At 43.5% G+C, this 24,710-nt stretch overlaps 1 protein-coding gene across 1 annotated transcript in view; it reads right to left on the reverse strand.

Moving 5' to 3' along the window:
- Positions 1-11,646: 11,646 nt before the first annotated feature.
- Positions 11,647-24,710, reverse strand: part of LOC146801340 (uncharacterized) — a 126,619-nt gene continuing 113,555 nt past the window's right edge. The window contains exon 5 of the mRNA XM_085620988.1: positions 11,647-13,190. Coding sequence (XP_085477114.1) covers positions 12,772-13,190 — 419 coding nt within the window. The 3' untranslated portion in view covers positions 11,647-12,771. The remainder of the gene's footprint in view (positions 13,191-24,710) is intronic.

Raw genomic sequence — 24,710 nt, forward strand, 5'->3', positions numbered from 1 at the left:
CCTGTCACAACAACCATGCAAGAGTAGGAACCTTTCCAAAGTACAATGGGAAGCAGTAACTGCCTTACAAAAAGATGACAATATAATTATCAAACCTTCCGATAAAGGAGGTAACATTGTTCTTTGGCAAAGGGACAACTATATCAGGGAGGCGCTCTGCCAGTTGAACGACAAAACCTGTTATGCAAGAGTAAATTCAACATACATGAAGACACTACAAGAAAGATACACAAACATGCTGCGTAACTGGCACGACCAATACCTACTTAATTGGGATGAGTTCAAGTTTCTCAAAAATGAGACGCCAGTAATTCCCACATTCTATCTTCTATCAAAGATCCATAAAAATCTGACAGGACCACAAGGGCGTCCTATTGAGTCTTCTAAACAGAGCATTTTTGAAAACACATCCGTGCATGTTGATAATTTCTTGTATCCTTTTGTTAAAACATTGAACTCTTATGTCAGAGATAGGAAGGAATTTTGCAGAAAATTGAAAATATGTTTGGGGTGACAACTCATAGCTGGTAACATTAGACGTGGAAAGCCTATACACCAGCATAAGACACTACTATGGCTTGATGGCATGCCAAAATCTTTTGCAAAACAGAAGCATTCATCAGTTAGAGCACACCCATATGATCCTACAAATGATCGAGATCTGCCTCACCGAAACTTCCATGGGTACTTGCTTCGCCCCTAGCTACGCCAATCTGTTGGTAGGCTGGTGGGAGAAGCAAGTACTCTGGAACAACGAACTTGAAAAATGGACCCAGAATGTCAGTATATGTCTAAGATATATTGACGACATTTTCTTTGTATGGGAGGGCGAAGAAAAAGATTTGGATGAATTTTTCCAAAAACTCAATGAGAACAAACTCAACATTACGTTTGCCATCCATAAAAGCAAGAGTAGCATAGTGTTCCTTGATCTAAAATCTAATACTAGAGATGGCATCCTAAGATCGGAATTACACAGAGAAACAACTGCAGGGAATTTCATTCTGCACGCCGCATGATGCCTTCCACCTTATCTTAAATGGAGTATCCCTTTCAGCCAGCTGCAACCGCTGGCTCTCGCAGCTACCAGTGCAGTCTCACCACAGACACCAGCCACTCGTAATTCCCCTAGAAATACAGTCTGGATAACGTTAGCAGATAACACTTGTTGTCATCCAAGGCACCATTATCAAGCCATAAGCATCGAGGCGCCATCGAATGCATTGTAGGAGTTGTAGTCATGGTTCATGTCAGTTGGACTCACATTCCAGAAATCAGCAATTTCTAATTTGTAAATGGCCAGTCCTGCACTGGGACCTGGTGTTCCGGATGGCATGGAGCCGTCCAGCATCCTGCCAACAAATATAATATATTACTAAGCTTTGCTACAACACAATTAAATTACAAAACAGTGTTACGCGTTCTGGGGCTTGCATTTTAAGATGCCGCCTTAAAAGCAAAGGCCTAGAGTCCAAACTTGCTTTGACCTGTCCTGCAGCTCTGCGAGAAGCTGCAGGTCACCTGATGACGTGGAATAAGTGACTGCTTGTTGCATGGCAAAGGTAATGAATGGATGGCTCATCCTTAAATGTTTTTTTTATTTTTTATTTTAACTGGTATTTTTCCTAAGTTCTCCAAACCACCCCAATTAGTTGCCTAGTGCTTAGCTGGGGAGCAGTGGGAGGTTGGGGAGAATGTATAGCAGTGGGTTTGGCTCAGAGTTCTAGTCTTCCTAATGCCTGGTCCCACTAGATAAGAATTGACGCACAATTTCTTAATTTTTTGGGCGTCCCGACTCCTCATAACTTTGTTTTGGGCATCTACCTCACGGATGTCCCATATGTTGATTTAAAGCCGCAAAAGCTTAAAGGCCGCTCTAGACTTCACGGACTGATTAACTGTGCGATAAGATCTGATTTCATGGAAAAGCCTTCCAGCTCCTAACACTGGTGCTTAATCCTTGTTTACGACTTAGCGCTGCACAACAAGTGCTTGAGACTTTATACATCGGTGCCAAGTCCTCTTCATGCCACAGTTACTTTTTGGGACACTCTGTAGACATGCCCTGCCTTTTATTAATTAACATCCTTTATTTCGGCATGTGTAACATTACATTTCAAATTAAACAAGCATTGGCATGGGCAATAGGTCTCGCAATTACACGAGTTTGAGCTATTGGCATTGTAAATGACAATGCCTTTTATTTATGTTTTGGTTATTTAAATATAAATAAAATTCATTGTCATTTACAATGCCAATAGCTTAAAGTTGCGTAAATGCGAGACCTTTTGCATTGCAAGTTCAGCTAAAATCCCGATTAAAAGTTTCACACAGTGTATGTTGCTGTAACAATTTTCAATGTCTTAAAAATCAACAAGCATTTGCAATGCAATAGGTCTCGCATTTACGCGAGTTTGAGCTATTGACATTGCAAATAATAATGCTTTTTATTTTTGTTTTTCTTTTAAAAACATAAATAAAAGGCATTGTCATTTACAATGACAATTGCTGAAACTCTCGTTTATTAAATGCCAGACCATTTCCATTATTAAATACCCACACAAATGCCCTTTCATTTTTTCCCCTCTTCCATATGCTTATTTTTATCTTTTTAGCATACAATAGCGCCTTACTATCTTATATACCCATACACAATTTCTTTTACATCTTTTTTTTATTGTTCCCCATGTATTTTTTAGCTCTACTATATCTTAAATAGGCTGCCCCAAGGCCCCCCTATCACCCTACAAACACTCCGTATTACCAGGGGGCTGGCAATAACCTTATACTGTACACATTATTACACTACAGTTTGTGCTTACGCAACATTGCTTCTTAACTTTTTGCCTTTTATGCGCCTTTATACACTTCAAATGTTATAAACAGCTATCTTGCCAACTAAATTACCAGCTTTTTACATGCTGTACAAAATGTTTCCCTAATATTTCTGCTTACAGAAAATTCCTTATTATACTATTTTATATATGCACCGCTTAAATCCTAAACAGGCAACTAAACAAGCAGTTACAAGTAATGTCACCTTGCACAACAAAACACATCATAAATAAATGGGTACAGCAAATGTAGTACCACCAACCTATATTTCTCATGCATTAATTCCTACATAATATTAGGATGGATGAGTGAGTGAAAGGGAGGGTTGATGGACAAAAGGATGGATAGATGAGTGAAGGAGTCAAAGGGTGGATGAGAGAAAGGATGGATGGATGAGTGAAAGGATGGATGAGTGATAGGGTCAATGGATGGATTCATGAGTGGATGAGTAGATAGATGGGTTGGTGGATGGATGGAAGGATAGCTAAGTGAAAGGGTCGATGGAGAGAGAAAAGGAGGATGGATGGATGACTGAAAGCTTGAATGGAAGGATGGATGAGTGACTGGGTGGATGGATGAGTAAGTGAAAGGATGGCTGTATGGGTTAGAGTAAATGGCAGCAGCATGAATGAGTGAATGGATGGATGGGTGGAAGAGTGGATGGATGAGTGCACGGATGGATAGGGTGAAAGGGTGGTTGGATAGATAATGGATGGATGAGTGAAAGGGTGGATGGAGAGATGGATGAGTGAAATGATGGATGGAAGGATACATGATGGATAGTTTGCAAATGGTTGAATATGTTTGGATATGGATGGGCTTACTTATGTACTATTGTGCGACCTCCTCTGATGTGTCTGTAAAACTTACCTTTTGCTGCGAAGTCTTGTCCTGATTTTTGACCTCCTGTTCTCAATTTTTGCCCTGAATTTTGACCCTTTGTCCTGAATTTTTACACTCACCGTCCTTAATTTGCACCCATGCCAGTTGATCACCCTACTGTTGCATTGCAAATGTTTGTTAGAATTGCCGTTGCTCAGCACCCGCAAGACCCGGCCCATGTAAAGCCCTGGCCTTAGTTATAATTCTGTAGTTAGTATACTTTTCTTTAACCCCTTCGCTGCGGCGGAAATTCCGCCGCAGCGCTGGGGGGTGCGGGGGGGGCAGCGCGGTGGCCCGGTGCTCATGACGGAGCCACGCCGTCATGAGCCACGGTTGGGCTGTGCTCATGACGGAGTGGTTCCGTCATGACTCCGCCCACACCGCTAATCGCCCGCACAGGCGGGGAATTAGCGCCGCGTGGGCGGCGCGGCCGCCAACGGCCGCGGCATGACGGAACCACTCCGTCATGAGCACACGGCAACCGTGGCTCATGACGGCGTGGTTCCGTCATGAGCACGGAAGGAGTTAAAGGTCCACTCCTCGGTCACATGCTCGCCCTGAACAGTTCCCAAGTTTTCAGATCATTCTATTTTGTTTCTATGTCAAGGAAAGGACTCTCATGGTAAAATAAATGTTGTATTAATGCGGAATGATCCCCCTCTTGTGGGCAAAAGAGGAGTTGCATGCCAAAAGTTATTTTTCATTCAGGCTAGCCAATAATTGTTTTATAAATAAAGCGGTTCACTTCACCAAGGGCACTTCGGTGCGCTGTAAAAGGAATTAAAAGCATTACCCTGGAAGTTCTAACAACCCGAAAGCTAGAATCAACCCGGATCCGTACTTTAAACCCAGATTATCCTTCTGTCGCTACTCAGGAGTTAGAATTTAAAGTTTACAGTAATCTTACACATCAGCGGGCGTCACTGGGCGTACCCCTGACGGACTACGTGGTAAATTATCGCTAAATACACATCGCAATATTTACAAGGTGGCCCTCAGCATTTTAGCAGATGTTAGTTTTTGGTGAAAACCGCGGTTTTCGCCAAAAACTAACGTCTGCTAAAATGCAGATTTAGCTATACTTACCATTGGGGGTGGATTATGCTGATACGACCACAGGGTCGTATCAGCAAGGTTATCGCCGTTTTCAATGGAACATCGCTGGAAAACCAGCGATGTTCCATGGAAAACATCGCTATCGCTGGGATAATTATCGCTATTGCGCTATGCGTTGTTAATATAGCGCTAGCATGGCGATAATTATCAGCGATAGCCGGCGATAAACATATTATAATTATCGCTGCCGCTTGGTAATATGCCCCCATCTTTTTAATTTTCTTAATGAACAAATATTTACACTTTTCTTTCTTATTTTTTTATTTTCACACCAGAGATTAAACAAGTTCCCACAAGGGGAAGTTACCTATTCCACGGCGTCATCCAAGGGAAACCAAGGCTAACCTGAAACAGAAGCCAGGCTCAGTCCTTCCCTCTGCTTGGGGTGAAGTGAGTGGGTAACACACCAGCCATCCCTTTGAAGGGGCTCCAAGTATGCATCTGACCTTTTCTCTCTTACAAGTTTTCTCGAAGTAAATCCGCTGTGCCGATGACCCGCCAGCTCTGGGTGAGTCTGCAGGTGACTGAATGTGAACGGAGGTCCCCCCGGCCAGAGATGGATGACGCAAGGGCCTATGCTTTTACTTTTAAGGTTTATTATTTTAATTTACAAAACATTTATAATATTTGTAAAATGTCATCAGTCCACATTTTAATCCTACACCATACAAATATTATTAGATCAAGCATCGGCAAAGCCAATATATCTGTCTCACATGTTGAGTCCAGAGTAAAGCATTAAAAAGCCTGTCACTGTGTATAAACAAACCGAAAACAGTGGTTTTATAATTACAGTGAATCTATGAGCTAATGAATTTAATGTCAATGTACACTGCAATGCAAGCACTCCATAGGAGATGGACTGATACACTAAACCGCCAATAACAAGGGGTAAGAGAGAAATACTCCACAAGGGGCAGTCATGGCTCCCTCTCTGACTAGTATAACAAGTTGGTAACAATAAGTTCTAGAGACAGCTGCCCTGGGAAGCCAGACCTAAAAGGACATTAGTCATAGTATGTAAAATTAAATGGGTCGCGTTTGTTCAGAACAAACTTGACTGGCTAGCAACAAGCACTGCATAATAAAGGGTTTCTGGCTGATGCAAGACCATGTACAACATGTATAGATTTTATAATAAAATGTCACATGATTACAATTGCTTTGAATTTCGCATACATATTTACAATTCTATTGCATTTCGCATATTTATAATTTCAGGCTCAGGTGGGTAAAACTCTGCGCCCAGAATCACACAAGTTACTTTCAGGTGCCAACTTTAATACCTAGCTCCCCAGGTTTCAGGTCGCCAGCTTAAACATTACACCATATCTCCCACCTGTGGACAATAGTAATACTTGTTATTTACAGTGCTTGGAAAAGAACCATTTCACAAGTATGGTGCACACACTCATACATTGCAGCTGTCTTCCAGCAAATCACTATGGCAGATACAGTTCAATTGACTTAAAATTTACCTATTTTACAGTTCAGTTGACTCACAACACAAATGTTTAAGCGACCAAGTGCTTAGCCACTACTGAGAATTTTCTGACACGTTCTTTTTCGTTTTTGCCAATTATCAAAGAAGACTACTTCTTCCATTGAGGGCTGCTGATATTTTATTTATATATTCTAAAGTGAAAAAATAAGTTTTGCATAGTGTCCCACTGGCTCAGTAAAACAAACTTCACTTTCCTCAAAAGGAGCGGCTCTTAATGTTTTACGGGTGTGGTTCACACTCTCACGTGCTGCCCCAGTCCTTATGTAAAGCATTAGGGTAAATTAACTTTAATTTACTCATAATTGGCTTATTTTGCAATTTTATTTAAATTTGAACAGGCAAGCACTTGCTTAGAAAAGTAAGACATGCAGTACGAAGTGCTATGTTAAAACAAGTTCTTAGCAGCCTGCATGTATTATTTTTCACGCATTAGGTTCTACTCATTCACCATACGTTAGTAGGAATTACCCTTGTCGTTTACAGAAGCAAAATGAAAAACAATATTCTAAAATCCTTCAATATTCTGGAATTAGATCTTAAAGATTTTTACACCAGACTGGTTCGTAGCTTTACATGGAACACAGCCGCGGCTCGTGCAGGTAAGAGCAGTGGGGTGGTGGGGCCGGGTTGGGGTGGATTTAGCATACAACCACGAGTGAAAATTAAATAAATAATTAATGCTCCCTCATCATCGTCTGTCAAATCCCCCCTCCCCCAACCCGGCCCCATCGCTCTTACCTGCACAGGCCGCAGCTAATGTAACATACAAGTCCTGAAAAAAGTGATTTCGATACAAACATCCTGGAAGTCATGTTTGTTTGGTTAGGCAGCTGCTTATAACTTTATAATTCATATTTACATCTATGTCATAATTTTTATTTTAAATGAAAACAGCTTTATTTTTTATTTTGAATACACATGTGTAACCTGTGTTGTCACATAGTTGTGTTTAAGCTCATGTTGGAGTTGTTGCTCCAGATGTAAGTGGTGAACATGCACTTTGCAGGCTTCTGACTGGAACTGACTATTGCTAAGGTTGTGACATCAGTGTGAACATTGCAGCTCACGAGTGACAAATGCCAATTTAATAAAAAAAATCTTTGCTCAGTTTTACGAACGTGTATGCGCAGTTGTGAAGAGAGTTAGTTGGAGGTAAATTGTATAATACTGATTAATTTGTGTTGTCAGAGCCATGGCTAGTATTCAACATCGTACACAAAAGAGCAGATGTTGAGTTTTAACAAAAAATTTGTATTGATCCAAGTTACTTTATAATTATTTCAATATATATTTGTACATACAAAATCCAAATTATAGACAAACACAAGATTAAACAAAGTCCATCCTGTAGTATGATGACTAATTATCACAACTTGTACATCTTTTATTAAGAACCTCCATTATGCTTCATGGTGGGTTGATGAAAAGCTCAGCCAGCACATGTTTGGCCCCTTTAGGGCTCAAAGGCCTGGGGCTTGTACAGTACTTGTAATACACTTTTTGTTAAAGTATCACAGTGTTGTTCCTAATTAGAATGCATTTGTGTAAGTGATCATTCTAGCAAACAGCAAACGTGATATGTGCATTGAAAGAATGAGACCAAGCAAACATTAAGTGGAACATTTGAGGAAGTGGTCTCGAAATTGCAAAATTATCATAATCATTGGCTATTTGTGGAAAAAGAGAAAAGAAAGAAGAAAATGGCGAACATTTGAGAAAAAGGAAGAGCTGGAGCCGAAAATGTACCAGTGCACGGTCTTTGCGATCCTACTGAACAGACATTCCGGATTGTAGAGGCGAAAGGAGGAGTCTAGGACACAGGAAAATCTTCAGGAACTGAAATCGAAGCAAGCACAAATAAACTGGGGGTATATTTTTTAGAAGAAGTTTTAGGGCACAGACAGACTAGGAAACAAAGGTGGATCATATATCATAATAAAATAACAAACGTCTGTCGACCCGCCCCCAGAGAAACCGGACACATGGGTCCAGATGAGATCACATCGCACAGAGGAAGAGAAAGGACCATTCCAAAAGACCAACTAGTGATTAACGTATCTACAACCACTTTAAACAAAGAAGAAATGGAAAGCCTTAACAAAGGCTTATCCTTTTGCCCTATAGCACAATCGATGTTGATAGATGCGAACATTGACTTACATAAATTTACTCTAAAACCTAAATTACAAGCATTTTATTTTTCCATGACAAACAAAAAAGACTAACTGTGACCCCAGCACAAACAATCCTGAGCAATTTTGTCTCAGCAGAACTAGAAGATATTTATCTGATAACAGCCCTTACTGAAAGCCAACCAAACTGTCTGAAGATAGTACCATTGCAGCAAGATAGTCTTCAAACAGCCTCGGACTTCGGACAAAGACGCCTCCCAAAACAAGTCTAATGGTCTCAAATATAATTTCTCAGACTTATTTCTAGAAATTAGTCAATAATAAATACAATGTACATTTTCACATTAATTAAATGAATGTAAATGCATGTGTTATAACCTTTAGGATCTACATACCTTGATCATATTTTCAACTGCAATTTAAGACTTCCACATCTCTATTTGCTGTCCACTAATTTCCACAAATGATGTGGTTGCGCTCACTAACTGGACTCTGCAAATTGTACAATGATACATTATCTTTTCATTTATTTTGTCTTCTAACCTCTGCCCTTCTCTATCTCACATGTTATTCTTCCTTCAGCAATTAGGACAACTTACAAGTATATTACATGGTGTCCAACCCAAATGAAACTCCTGTAAATACCACCAACTAAATTCAGAATGCCCACTTAAATGACCAGCAAGTTACTATTTCCAAATTTACACCAAGGACCAGATTCTTTTACTCAGTTCACTTATTTCTTAACTTTTCTACTTCCCTTTCCCAACAATCAGGGTGGAACAGGAATAACATAGCTTTCCACTTAGATGTAACATATCATTTTTCCCTACACATTCATGGTACTTTTGCTTGTTACAAAAAGGCCGAAACACTGACAGATACACAAGTGTATCTAGAACTCTGACCTTCATTCCTCTGGTTCACGGATCTACAACACGTCTCTACAAACTATACCTGATGGGTTGAAAATGAGGTGTCTTAAGTTATTTAACAACATCCAGACGCTGTGTATTACAATTGTTCCTTTTCTCTCAATCACTAATGCTTACCAGCCTGGTTCTTTATTGTTTATAAGAGATTATTATGTTTCTTTTTTGCCCGTTACAAGATGGCTGACGAGTTGGTCTGGTTACAGGTGCACTCCAAACACCCGCCCTTTGACTTCTGCTTCACCGGTCCTCGAATGCCTTTCTCTAGACTATATAATGACAACTCTTGAAAGCTGTCTTGCGCTACTTACCACAGCATCCAGACTGCAGTTTAGGACAATTGCCCAGAAGACTGATGCAAGGCTCATGATAGATTCTTCAAAAGGTTGGCAAGCCAACAAATGAACAGGGAAAGCCAAGCCAGGGTCAAGCCAAGTGTTTCTCTTGGATCTGAAAGCCCATTCACAAGCCAAACCATGATTTGCCATGTAAATAATGCAACTACTGGCGGAGAGGAGTTGGCCTAACGGCTAGGGCGCTCGACCTCGGACCTGGGGAACTGGGCAACTGGGTTTGAGTCTCGGTAATGACGCTGAACATCCTGAACATCATGTAACGTAACTGGTGCTATGTAAAGCGCTCTGATACCTGACTGGATTCTGGTCAAGTTCGCGCTATATAAAACTCTGCAAAAAAAAAAAAAATCTAACATCATGTAAAATATGCCTCTTTAAAATTCAAAAAGATGTACTTCTTTAACATGAGGAAGCTTCGACATTAATACGCTACATTATAGTACTGAACTGAGAAGTACTGATATTTTTGAAATATGAACATAGAACTCTTCCTGCCCTGCCTCCACCCTGGCGACAATGCTATGTGAATCCAGCATGTGGCCCAGATCCTTATAGATAGAGCCACATTATAATCTGTAACTCACATATTTGAAGGTGCTTTGATATGCGATAATGGCGAAAAAGGAGGATCGGTGTAATAAAATATTTGACAAAGATCGCACAATTTGGTTAAGAGACAAGCCGCGATTAATCCAGGTTTTCTAGCTTCACTTTGTACAAATCAGCTACAAAATGCGTGTTTGTCTCTCCTTTTTCACCACAAATATTATTGCTTTGTTAACACCTCTTTGTGCATGAAGGTAGAGTGAGGGTAGCAGTCAGAAGCCTTGTGAAAGCTTAGCTTGTTCTAGGATCAAGCTTCGAATGGGACCTTGGGCTGAGCCAGAGCCAAGCTCCATACACGAGCATGCCTCAAGATTTCAGCAGCTCGCCCACCTCTAGCCTCTATGGACATGACACCTCTTTGGCTTTTCTTTTAGCCTTTATGCCAATATGGCCAGCGTTTCTGTAGCTTTGTTTATAAAGTCTTTACCAACTATAACATCTCGGTTTGTCTTCCTTTTGGCTTTTTTGATATTACCTTGGACAGTGTAAGGTACAGATTACATGGCATATATCTTACATATCATTTTTATAGCAACAACTACCCTTTTGATTTTAGGTAACTGATATTCTCTCCTACTTAATAGATATTTTTAAATACTCAATGGCATAAACCCAGCACGATATCATTCTAAACTACATAATTGATTCCACGGTATCATAATACTTTGAGGTAACCCTATGGATTCGTTTTAAGCCTCTTAATCGATCTCTGGGGCTTACTCTTGAAGTTTACTGGCATTTTCATTTCTAGAACAACCACCTTTCTGCTATTCTGAGATTATCAAACTAATTAATATCTACGAGGTAATTGCCTAGGGTATAGATTATTTACCACTTATCACTAAAATAAGTTCTCCTCTTATTGATGACCAAACTAGAATTGCATGAGATCAATATACTGCTTCTCCGCCTCCGTTGCCCGCCCCGCTTTCACCTTTCTCTTAGATTACTTCTTTCAGCTACACAATTGTGAGACCCAAGCCAAAATCTTTCACTCATGAAATGTCTGCCCTATAGGATCTCAAAGACAGTGCACTAGTACTTTTTCAGCGCCAGTTCCTCCTTTTTCTTACCCATTCTCCTTTTTCGTCTCTGTTTTTCCAGAAATAGCTGATAATTGATATAATTCTGCAATTTCCATATTACTTCATTATATGTGCCACTTGGTGTTTACTTGGACTGACTCTTTCATAGCACGTATCACATTCGCTGTGTCACTAGAGTGATGATTTACACAAATACATTCTTAATTAAGAACAACACTGTGCTACTATAACAAAAAGGGAATTACAAGTACTGTTTATTTTCAGCCTTGAAAGAGCCCCAGGTCTTTGAGCCCCAAAGGAGCGAAACGTGCTGGCTGAGCTTTTAATCAACCCACCAGGAAGCGTAATGGAGGGTCTTATGGCAAGATGTACAAGTCACCGTAACTAAGAATCATACTAAAGGGCACAGTTTGTTTAATCTGATGTATGTCTACAATTTTGGTTCTGTATGTAAAAATATATATTGAAATAATTATGAATTGCCTTGGATTAGTACAGACTGGTAAATACCAACAACTGCTCTTTTGTTTATGATGTTGAATGCTATCCGCCACTCTGAGCAGCACTAATGGATTGGCATTATAGAATGTAATTCAAAGCGTCAACACCTCCAGCTAACTTCCTTTATATGCCTCTCCTGGATTTGAGGGAGTCGCCCAGCCCAGGACACCACAAATGTATCTCTAACACTTACTTGCCATTAGAGGGATTTTGGAGTCCGAGGTAAAGGACCCTCCCAATCTGCTGCAGTTGTGGACTGTTTAGCAGGTCCCAACATATCCTGAGCCCAAAACTCACAATATTCAGGGAAACTACAGCAAAAGATGAACTTTCTAGACAGCTTGATGACGTTTCAAAATGTCGAGAAGTTTGGTTCTTTCTGCATAGTTGGAAGACCTGAGCAGCAGTGCTGAGCATCTGCAAGGAGCCAGTTTGACTTGATTTCGTTCTATGGAAAGTTAGTCCTTCATGTACACCCTGGCACCGTCATCAGATCACTGATGATCAGATATAACCTGGAATGACTGGTGCTGCAGGCATGTCTGTAATCTCCAAACTCTTGACCTAGCTTCCTCGTACAGATGTTGAACAAAAGAGGTGGGAAGTGGGACTCTGCAGTCTGGCACCCACTGGCTGCACATGCATGTCTCATACTAAGCGTTCTCTTCCATATGTCAACATTTAAGAGTTTCCCCCCAAAACCACTGTCCTTGTAGCGATCCCTCCTTGGCGTGAAGATTGGAACATTTCCCCGTGAGACGAGGCTATCTTTACTTGAGATGGGCGAGAAGGAGCAGACTCATCAGGGAGGGTGACCCCACCATGCTTTGGGGGTTCAGAGGAAGCTTGGTTGGAAGAATGCTAAGAGTGCTGCTGCCTATCAGCAGTCTGATGAGAGTGGGCCCTCTGTTGCCTCCGTGGCGCGGGCTTTGGTGATGTCTGTGAACAAGAGGAGGGGTGATGGGGCGGCAGCCGGGGCTGGTGCTTCTGTTGCAGCACTGGTTGATGCTGGCATGCAGGCTGGCCCTGTGCCCTTTTCTCCTGTACTGCAGACCGGCTCTGCGCCCTCTTCTCCTGGCCGGCCACCCTCACTCCCTGCGGTGTCTGCTGCCCTCTCCCTCCATCGTGCTGGGGCCTTTTCTTCTGCGTCGAGGGATGTGGGTGTGGAAGCTGCTGCTGCTGCGGAGGTGGTTGGCTCCTCGGCTGGTTTCTGGAGTCAGGAGGCCTCCTCTGCCTGTTCTCGTGGGCAGGTACCCCAGAGGAAAGCTCCCGCTCTTCTTCTACAAAGAGAAACACAAGCCTGTTAATGAGCGTCCTTCAAGCAACAATGCCCCACTGTGGCAAAGCACCCCACACAGTGACAGGTAGAGTGGATGGGTTGAAAAAAATAATGCCATCATCATGGCACTGGGACAATGCAGCAGGATCCTTTCCCCCCCCCCCATTAGGGCAGACAAACCTTGCCTCCCTGCTGCCAGTGCCACAAAGGTGAAAGCTAAAATGGTAATAAAATGAATTTATGTTTTATTTTTCACAGCTCCGAGCCCGAGCGGTGTTTGGGGGTGGTACTGCTGCTGAGTGGCAGCAGGGGAGAGGTGCTCACTCCACCAGTTTACACGACGCAAGTCACTTTGGCCGGTTAGATTGCGACGGCCAGCCTGACATGCGCACTGCAAACCTCTCAGCAGGGTGGAGAGCAGGCACAGGCCCCCTGTGCCTGCTGGAGTGTCGAGGCCGCCCGCTTCAGCCAATCCTGGTGCTGCTCTCATGCTGCTCATCCTCAGCATGAGAGCAGCGTCAGGATTTGGCTGAGGCTCCAAGAGGATTCGAGCTGACTGCACTCAAGAGGAGGAAGCAAGGAAGCATGGGTAGGTGCGCTTTACATTTTATTTGAAAGGTTTTGGCCCACTGACAGGCACTGTGAGAAACTTGCATTGCCTTCAGCCTTATTTCTAGAGTTTTAAGTCACACCTGTTATAAAATCTGTTAACGAGCCATGATTGAGAGCTTCCGTATTGTGATTTATCACAGTGCCTGCCACTAGGTTTGGCACTCGACTCAACGTCCCTCCACTGTATAGGGTCACCGCATGCCACTGGGACCATGCTCAGGCTCACAGAGCTAAGGTCACCATATCTATAAGTCAGACCTCTACAAAATCACCCTTTTATATAGATTCACTGCTAACTTAGGTAAAATGAATCCTCCTATTAACCAGCTTGCTAAAATACTGTAGACCAGGGGTGTCCCGTCTAGGTCCAGGACAGCCAGACCGATGCTAGGTTTCCCCTATAAGCAATGATTATGGAAATGACTTCCATTCGTATTCAGTGTGTCTGATTGTATTGGATGTTGACAGCCTGATGATCTTGCAAGGACCTGGTCCTCCGAGGCCTACGCTGGGCCTCCCTCCTGAAGACCCTGCTTTATGTCTGTCTCAGACTTTATTTACCCTCTGCTCCTAGTCAAGATTTGATTTCTCCCTGGGAATGAAATCGGAGGGGTCATACAGATGCCATTCTTTCTGCCTGACAGAACTTACCAATGCTGTCCTGATGCACATCTCCTCCCGCCACATCATGTCTAAGCTCACACATCTTATAGAATACACTCACCGCCTCTATGGGGTTTCTGGCCCTAAGATATTCAAATGTCTCCATCATATATCTGTTCCTCTGCCTATACTGTATTACACCCCCAAGCCATCCAAAGCATTCTCCTAAGGATTCCACATGCTAGAATGGACTTGGTTTCATGAGGACCTCAACCGTATCTACATACTTGCATTGCGCCGACGTAGTTTTACATTAATAACGTAGTGTAATACTACTATTGAGAAAATGTGCTCCCATTGGTGGATTGTGGACCTTACTGCGTGGGGACAGCTGCCCAAGCATGCTGAACACTCACACAATTGTGGCCTGAGACACCGTCAGTGATTTACACCTATGAAGTGCAGGAGTAAATCCGGATGTTGCGTGGGAATGGGGAGCACACACCCCCAGAATTGGTGAAGGGTTAAGAGGGCTTAAGAAAAAGAGTTTTTTTTCTCTGGATGAAGATATTTTTCCAGTGGTGAAAAAAAGAATAGAAAAGTGTATAAATGTACATCTACTAGATTTACACATGCGCAGATGCAATCAAGGGGGAGTGATATGAAATTGACAGAAGACTTCCACTCCTGCTGGAGATCTGTGGCTGTCACAGTTCTCAGACATACTCTCAAAAGTTAGACATTTACTCCAAAGGTAGGCACAAGTCTAAGGGAGTAAAATTCTGCTACCTTTTGAGAATTGTGACATATATGTTCATGCATCTGCGTTCATGACGTCTGTTGCTGGTCTTTCATTTGTCTAGACGGTTTCCGGTCTGTCTTTTTACTTAATAAGATGTCAGACACAGATCTTCACATAATGTTCTCGCTGATGTTCACCAAAGATTTATTTATTTCAGACAGATATAAGAAGACTTCACTCACAAAACCAAAAAGAAACCCCGTCCACCATTATTGAAAAAGTAAAGCTGTTGCGCTACTTTGTGTCTAATGTATTTTTCCATTATTGCGACATACATAAATTCAGAGAAAAATGAAACATCGCTAACGTTTTTTATAAATCTTGGTAGCATTATTTAATAACCATCTTTTTCTTAAACAGTCAATCTACCTTGTTTCCTGCATGTCTTTTCCATTAAACCCCCCAGAGAAAACAAGCACATTAAAAGTATCAGAACTTACATACTGTTGGTTTATAAGAATATAAATGATGTATTTCTGGAATAAAAGAAAATTAAATGATAAGCTTCAATGGTGAAGGATGAACACATGGGAAATGAGCTTTCGTTTTATGTTTTTTTGGTAAAGTAAAATTGGTAAAACTGTTCTGCTCCTCCCATTAGCACAACAGTACACAGAAACCCAGGATTCTATTGCAAGAGAATCATCATCTTCCTTCCTCGTGATCTCAGACACGCGTGTACTCCATTGGTTTTACAAAGTGATGTGATCTTCACTGGAAGTCTGTTTGTAGCACTCTGTACATCTGTGCCATGCTTTTCCTTGCCAAGCTCGCTCCAATAGGGTCTGCTGGGTGCCAGTTGGGCGGCCAAAATCTGTGATTCACAAGTAAATGCCATCAGCAGGCCTACCCCTCTTCTTATGATGGACAACGCAAGAATACGCACCAGGAGAGAGACAACTGGTGCTCCAGTGGAACTGCAGTGTGATCCATGAAGGATGGAAGCCACTAGCCCTCCTGGGTTGTCCCAGAGCCGGTAAAATGCCACCTGAGGCCATAGTCTGGGAAACGCCATCCTCCAGCCTAGGCCGCACCACAAAAAAGAATGGGCAGAGAAAGGACTCAGGCAGTCAGTCCCAATCTCCCCCTTAAGCCGCAGTGATCCTTACATCGCTAGAAAGGGCACTGGAAAGTGGTTTTCATGGCACTTTGTTTATGTGGCTTATCCACGGACAGAACATTGTTGGTGGTACAGCTATCACCAGTACTGTTTGCCATTGTGTTTTTCAGGTGCCCTGCCAAGTCACCATACCATATACGCTCAAATAGTGACATTGTACTCCCATAAGGTGGGCCCGGATCCTGATATGCCCCCCCCCCCACCCCTACGGATGGGCTAGATCTACATACTATTTATTTATTATATTTTTTTTATTTTGTCCTCATTCGCCAATCCCCATAACGTGCTGACCGTCAATACATTCCCCTGTATCGATAGGCTAGAAAAGAAAGATGGGCTACTCCCTCGGGTTCTCTTGATACTTTCAGCCCGTAGCCTGGAGGGGATATATTATCAGACCAAAAAGCACATGTTATTTTGGGAAGAATAGGTATCTTTCCGTTCTTGGGAGACCTTATGGACTCTGAGAATGTCCATTTGGCATAATCATAGGACGAGGGGAAAAAAAAAAAAAAACCCCTCATCTCCAAGTTTTCTTTTTCCTGGTACATTCTCTGGCCATATCCATTTTAGATGTTTCATATAGAGAGGTCAGCCAATCCGAATGGGAAGGGGGGGCGGAAACTGCCCAGTGCTTACAGATTTGTCTTCTTGCCAGAAGGATTGAGTAGAAGAGAAAAAGTTTAGCTGGGCCTAGTATCTGGGTATGTAGGCCGAAGATTATTAATTTGATATCGATTGTAATTACCATCCCCAGGATACTCTCTAATGTTTTTTGCACTTCTTCCCAAAATGACTGAATGAGAGGGCAGTCTCTAAACATATGAAGGTCCGAAGCCTCAAGAAAACCACATTTTTGGCAGCTGACTTGTTTATTTTTACTGATTCTTGATAGTCTACGGGGTGTAAATATGCACGATGAGCCGTAAATAAATGATTTCTCCTCAACCATGCTGGTTTAACTATGTTGAAGAGGATTTTAAAGGATTCCTGCCATAGATGGTCACACTGGTCATTAGGCAGCGAGACACTCCACAGCTCATCAGCCAGCTTAAATTCCCCATCTACCGCCTGTTCTATAGCCCAATACCAATAAGAGACTTCTTTTTTACCTACTGGCTTATCCACAAGCTGTTGCCCCAAACTAGTTCCACTGCCTATAGATTTTCCCTTTTTGAGCTGGGATTGTGCCCAACTATATAGCTGGATATATTTAAATTTGGAGAGATCACTACCCACTACCGTTACTAGATCTTCCCATGTGATGAATGTTTCATTGCTGATTAGCTCTGCCCAAAATTTAATTCCAGCATCTCTAAGTGGGGTAGCCAATCTATCCCGGAGGCAGTCTGGGGAGCCTGGAGAGTGCCAGAGTGGGGCCCATTTGGAGAAATAGCTGAGACTCGTCACCTTCCTTAATGCTGCCCACAACTTGGCAAACCCCTGCAATATTTTGAATGTCATTTTCTTAAAGAATTTTTGATCGCCAAATTTAAACATAAACCCATCTGGTGTCAACCCCGCCCCTTTCAACATGGCAAGAAACATTGCTCCGCTCCCTTCGTCGCTTGGTGTTTTCAGCAACATTCGAGAGTGAGTAAGTTGAAATGCCGAGGCGTAATATTGTAGGTCCGGTAAAACCAGCCCCCCCTTCTCCCTCCTTCGTCTTAATTTCTTCCAAGCAATTCTGGTAGATTTGTATGCCCAGATAAAGGAATTAATCTCCCCTTGGAATTTTGCTATGATATCTTTATCAAAGTGGAGAGGGATTGTGTTGAAAAGAAAAGTAACCTTAGGCAATATAGACATTTTGACCAAGTTGACCCTCCCCAGAATGGATAAGGGGAGGTGTACCCATGACTTCATCTGTTTACAGCAGTCCCGAAACACTCGTAATAGATTGGTATTTGCTAGTTTATTAATATCTTGAGAGATTGTAATACCAAGATAACGCATACTACTACTTGTCTGTGGTGCGGGAATCAAGATGTTCCAAGTCATGATTTCCGTCTTACCGGGATTTATCTCATAGCCGGAAACCCTGCCAAAGTCCTCTGCTGATTTAATTACTGCCGGTAACAGTCCTTTCTAGATCTGCAGAGAGTATCAAAATATCATCCGCATATAGGGCCACCCTTCTCTCCCATTCCCCATATATGAATGATTCAATATCGGGGTTGTCCCTTAATTTCTGTGCAAATATATATATATCGAACAACAGGGGGGAGAGAGGGCAACCCTGTCGAGTTCCTCTAGTTATGCTGAATGATTTTGTAAGACTTCCATTCACCAGTAACTTGGCAGTTGGGGATTTATATATCAGTTGTACGGCCCGACAAAATGTTGCGCCCAGGTTGAATTTCTACATGGCATCCGATAGGTAAATCCAGTTCACCCTGTCGAAAGCCTTGGTGGCGTCCAAAGTCAGGGCTGCGAGAGGGAGCGAACATGCAGAGGCAATATCTATTGTGCCGACCAGATTGTATGTGAGGTCTGCCAACTGTCTCCCCATCACAAAACCCTTTTGGGCAGGATGAAGGATATTTTTAGCCACCTCCCCCAATCTATTAGCCAAGATGGTTGTATAGATTTTATAGTCAGCATTTAGGAGTGATATGGGCCGATAGGACCCACATCTGGAAGGGTTTTTGCCTGGTGTCAGGATAAGGACCACAGTGGCATCATTCCTAGTTGCTGGTGGGCTAATACCATCCATAAAGATTTTATTAAATAGGAGAGTCATTACAGATATTAATTTTTCTCCGATTGAGCAGTATAGTTCTATTGGCAGCCCATCTGGCCCAGCCGCCTTGCCCTTTTTCCCCTTTGCCAATGCTTTCCTTACTTCCTCCTGTGTAATAGGTTGCCCCAACTCCAGTTGTTGTTTGGTGCTAATCGGTGTTATGGCGATATCCTCCAGCCAAGATTTCGCTTTAGAATTATCGTCTGTGGAGGTCTCTTTATATATATCCTGGAAGTACTCCAGGAAGGCATCCCCTATTGCTGTGTCTGAATAGATAGGGGGTTCTTTGCCCAATGAAATCTCTTTGATATGGTTCCGGAGCCGGTCTGCCTTGGTTTTCCAAGCCAATAGTTTTCCTGCGCCTTCCCCATACTCAAAATGGGACAACTTACTCACTTCCCACCTACGCATGAGCCGTCTCTGGAGGACCGACTCCATTTGTTCCTTCAATTTCTTTTTAATTTCTAAATCTTCCTTGTGTCCAATTCCCTCTTGGGCATTTAATTTTGTTTCCACCTTCCTCATTTCTACCTCCAAACCCTCAATCTCCTCTCGGTATTTCTTACTTCTATAGCTTGCCCTATTAGTTATTATACCCCTCCAGAAGGCCTAAAGAGTATCCCAAACTATCGTAATGTCTGCAGTTCCCAGATTGGTCTCTAAAAAAAAACTCTGTCTCCCGAAGAAGGAAACTCAACTCACTTGCTTCCAATAAGAGAGTTCGGTCAAAAGACCATGCTCTGACCTGTTGGGTGCCTAAGCTCTGTAGAGTCAACAAGATACTGGAGTGGTCCGACAAGTGTGATGGCAAATACATTATGTCCTCTATTTTATCACTGAGAGTGTGGCTAGTCAGTATATAGTCGATCCATGACTTATGGCTGTATTTAAGGTTCCTAAATGATACACCCATCAATTGCCCTGACTTCTCCCTCCAGATATCTCTGACGCCTAGTTGCGACATTATTATAAGGAGAGATGACCTTGATCTCATAGAAGATTGCTCTACTATTCGGGGTCTTATCCAGTTTGGGATCCAAGACGATATTAAAATCTCCTGCCCACACCACCGGCTCAGGGAAGTCCAGTAAGTGAGAGAAAATGGTTTGGAGATTGGAGGGTCATCATGATTCGGGCCATAATAGCCAACTAATGTAAGAAGAACCTCTCTAACAGTAACTTTCAATATTATCCATCTCCCTCCTGGGTCCCTTTAACGTTGCAGAATCTGTGCTTTGGCTGATTTTTTTAAAAGAATACATACCCCCCTGATATTTGCTGTCTGATCTGTACAGAAATAGGAGTCCACCCACTTCTGTGATTTCAGTATGTCTTTTGTCTCTGACTCAAGAAGATGCGTCTCCTGGATAACCAAGACTTGAGCGGGGGAATCTCTCAAATATTGCAAAATTCTTTTTCTACGTCATCCCACCCTCAAGCCATTTACATTCCAGGATAATATTCGCAAACAATTCATTAGGTGGGTACTCCTCCCTCCAGGCCCTCTCCTAAAACTTTCTGGTCAACAAAACCTATAGTAGGTATTACAAATATAACGAGTATGAAGAATGAGGTATTTATATTATTAATTAATCCCATGTGCTCCCATTCCCCCCACCCTACAACCCTCCTCCCTAAACCCCCCTTGGAGAACCCAACCCCTATTTACCTGGACTAGTTGTTTGTCCAGATGTGGCGTCCATGGCCCCCTACTCCCCTGCCTATTTAAAATTGTGTTACCCAACCCAAAAAAAAATAAATAATAACAGTACCCGCTGAATAGATTGTGCAAACTCTATATCCTGGACTCCTCCCTCTCCATGACCAGACAAGTCAACGCAGTCACATCGGCATGCTTCAACACCCTTCGCATGCTCCGCAAGATCTTCCACTGGATCCCCACCGACACAAGGAAGACCGTCACCCACGCCCTCGTCACCAGCCGCCTGGACTACGGCAACACCCTCTACGCCGGCACCACGTTCAAACTACAGAAGAAACTCCAACGAATCCAGAAACCCGCCGCACGCCTCATCCTGGACGTCCCGAGCCACCACCACATCTCCGGACACCTGGAAAAGCTTCACTGGCTCCCAGTCAGCAAGAGGATCACGTTCAGACTCCTCACCCACGCACACAAAGCCCTTCACAACCAAGGACCCAAACTCATCAACCACCGCGTCTCCTTCTACATACCCACCCGCACCCTGCGATCGACCGGACAAGCCCTGGTAGCCGTCCCCCGCATCCGCAAAGCCACCGCCGGAGGCAAATCTTTTTCCTACCTCGCAGCGAAGACCTGGAACTCTCTCCCCAGCCATCTTCGCTTAACACAGGACCACCTCTCCTTCAGAAGGCAGCTCAAGACCTGGCTGTACGAGCAATAACCCCTTCCCCCCCAGCGCCTTGAGACCCTTACGGGTGAGTAGCGTGCTTTATAAATGCCAATGATTGATTGATTGATATTTCTTATTTTTTTTTTACCTTCCTCTTCCTCTTCCCCTTTCTCTTTTTTTTTTCCCTTATCTTTACTTTTCCTATTCCTCCCCTCCTTTCTTCCCTCACTCTTTTTTTTTTTTACACCATAATACTATATATGTCGCTACCAAAGATTGCTGAGAATGAAGAACCCTCGCCTCAACTGTTACATTTAGTTAAGGGGACCCTTTACCGATACTATCCAATAATTCATCCGCCTCCTGTATAGACCTAACATTATGCATTTTGTTATTATGCATCACCTTCAGGAATGCAGGAAACTTAAGTTGTACCGTGGCGCCGATCTTCTTGAAGTTGTCCATCCTTCTCCCGAGCTCCCACTGTCTTTCCAGTGTTTCTCTTGAGAGATCCGAGCGAACTTCAAAGGAAAAGTCCTTAGTTCTTACTGTTTTCATTTTTAGAGCCAGATTCAGGATTTATTCTTTCACGGCGTAAATTAGACAATTAATAAAAATTTTCCTTGGCTTAGTCCTGGTTGGATTTAGTCGGAAAGGGTCCCTATGGATTCTCTGTATGTCTTTTAACAAAATATCTACTGGTTCGTCGAGTAACAGGGTTTCTTTTAGCAGATTTGCCATAAAATTTCTCAAGTCGGCGCTCTCTTTTCCTTCTGGAATATTCAAAACGCGAAGGTTATTTCTACGGGAATTATTTTCCAACATTTCCACTCTTTCGCGCAGGACACCCTCTCCCTTTTGGAGCTCTTGGATTTTTACCTCTGCTGACCCTAAACTGGATTTTAATTCGGCAACAGAGTGCTCCAGCAATTCTGTTCTGGTATTTAGGAGATCCACCTTCTTTTCCAACATCTCACACAAACTCCTAATCTCCCCTTGGTTGGCCGCTGATACCGCAAAGCCCTGTTTTATGTCTTCCTTTAAAGATGCAAATAAAGCTTCCATCGTGATTGATAGCGGGGAGGGAAGGTGACCGGACTCTATGTTTTCCAAATCCGATCGTGTTACTGATCCCCCTTCGCCTGGGATTTGTCCTCCGGCACTGACATCAGTGGCGATAACAGAAGCAGTAGCGATATTAACCACATTAGTTCAGACGATAGTGGGGCAGAGAGCAGTTTCAAAAGTTTTGTCTAGGTCAACGGGGGGGGGGGATATCTGTCCCAGATGATTCGAGGCCCCCCACTGATAAACCTATAGCTTGCATCTCCCCCTGGTTTGTAATGAGTAAAATCTCTGGTTGTACCCTGAAAAAGGACCTCAGGGAGGGGGTGACCTTACTTAGCTTCACTATGTCAGGCGCAGCCTTAACCTTTCCCCTTTTTATGCCTCTGCCTTTAACCTGACAACTCAAAAAAGCAGTGGTATCGCTAGACAAGGCAGAAGGCTTAGATATGTTTGAAATAAGCAGAGGATTTTTAGCCCCCTTCCCCACTAGTCGGTCACTACTCACTTTCGCCTTATCTTTCAGCTGTCGCTTTTCTCCAAACACAGGTTTGCCGGGTTTCTTACCTTGCCTCTCTTTTATGTGCTCAAGACCATTAGCTGTTGAAGCTGAAACTCTCCTACCGGCTTGAACCTCCTGGCAGTGTGGGGGAGAGTGGTGATTCTGATCCGATTCGGCGCTGATATCTCCCAACGAAGCAGCGACCTTCTCAGCAGAGTGGGAATCAATCTCCCCACCTGGACAGGAGACCGAGGGGGAGGTCAGGATCGTCAGACCGTCCACAGCACTCCTCGCCTTCCCCGGCTCCTCTCCCACCACTCCGAAAAAGCGCCCGATGCTGGCGCTGCCGCTATTCACCCGGAGGAGGCCACGAGCCGCCACTCTGCGGCCGCGCCTCAACTCCAGGGCGGCAGCACACCAAAGCTGAGACAGGGCGAGCGAGGAACGCCGAGGCAAGAGACCATCCAAAGCCCCCACAAACACAACCAGAAAAATCAGCCCCACGTCCTAAGCGGCTTCAAGGAGAACAGAAGACCCGGCAAGGGGGAGAAAATAACCGAGCAGGTGAGTTTTCACCCAAACATGATGCGGCAGGGGGAGAGAGACACGGACGCGCGCGTCTGCTTAGCCAGCAGGCGCCATGTTCTCCGCCGGGATGATCTGTACCTAGATCTACATACTATTGTTTCATAATCTAGTTCAACCATAAAGCTGTAAATGTGTCCATTACATTTCCGGAAACCTGGTGTTCCAAAAACCAACTCCACATACCATCAATGGAATATTGCACCTGAGGTGTTCTTTTCTCTCTGCTGCAGATGACTACAACGCTCCCAATAAGCTTGTTACCACCCAGTGTAGTACTTTTCAGCGCAATCCTTAGAAACTATGGACATCCAACATCAGCAGTAAAAAATAAGGGGTTCACTCTCTATATGCATGCTGTTGCTGGAACAACATCCATAATTTGAGGTATCTGGATCACCAAGAAAGACCAGAATTAACAAAAGGTTCTGATGATAAAAGCAAAACCTGAGACCAATGAAGTTTAAATTGAGATGATTGCAGTAAGTATCACCCCGAAGCTTTGTGGGGTGGTCAGTTATTTTCTTAACACTCTGTATCTCGCTTCTGAACTCAATCAATCAATCAATCACAAGATTTGTAAAGCGCACTACTTACAAGCAAGGGTCTCAAGGCGCTGAGGGAGAGGAGGGGGGGGTTGCCGCTACTGGTCGAATAGCCAGGTCTTGAGTCGTCTCCTGAAGGTCAGCAGGTCTTGGGTCTGTCGTAGGTTGAGGGGAAGGGTGTTCCAGATCTTGGCGGCGCGGTGGGAGAAGGATCTGCCTCCGGTGGTGGTTCTCCGGATGCGCGGGACGGTGGTCCGGGAGAGGTCGACGGAGCGGAGGTGATGGTTGGGAACGTAGAAGGAGAGTCAACTGTTGAGGTAGGCTGGGCCGGTCTTGTGGAGTGCCTTGTGTGCGTGGATCAGGAGTTTGAAGGAGATTCTCTTGTCGACGGGGAGCCAGTGCAGGTTTTTCAGTTGGGGCGGTGATGTGGCACTGGCGTGGAATGTCGAGGATCAGACGTGCAGAGGCGTTTTGGATTCTTTGCAGTCGTTTGATGAGCTTGGTCGGGGCTCCTGCGTAGAGGGCGTTTCTGTAGTCGAGTCTGCTGCTGACGAGGGCCTGGGTGACTGTTCTTCTCGTGTCTGTAGGGATCCACCTGTAGATCTTGC

The sequence above is a fragment of the Triturus cristatus genome, chromosome 8 (assembly GCF_964204655.1).
Source record: "Triturus cristatus chromosome 8, aTriCri1.1, whole genome shotgun sequence".
Lineage (NCBI taxonomy): Eukaryota > Metazoa > Chordata > Amphibia > Caudata > Salamandridae > Triturus > Triturus cristatus.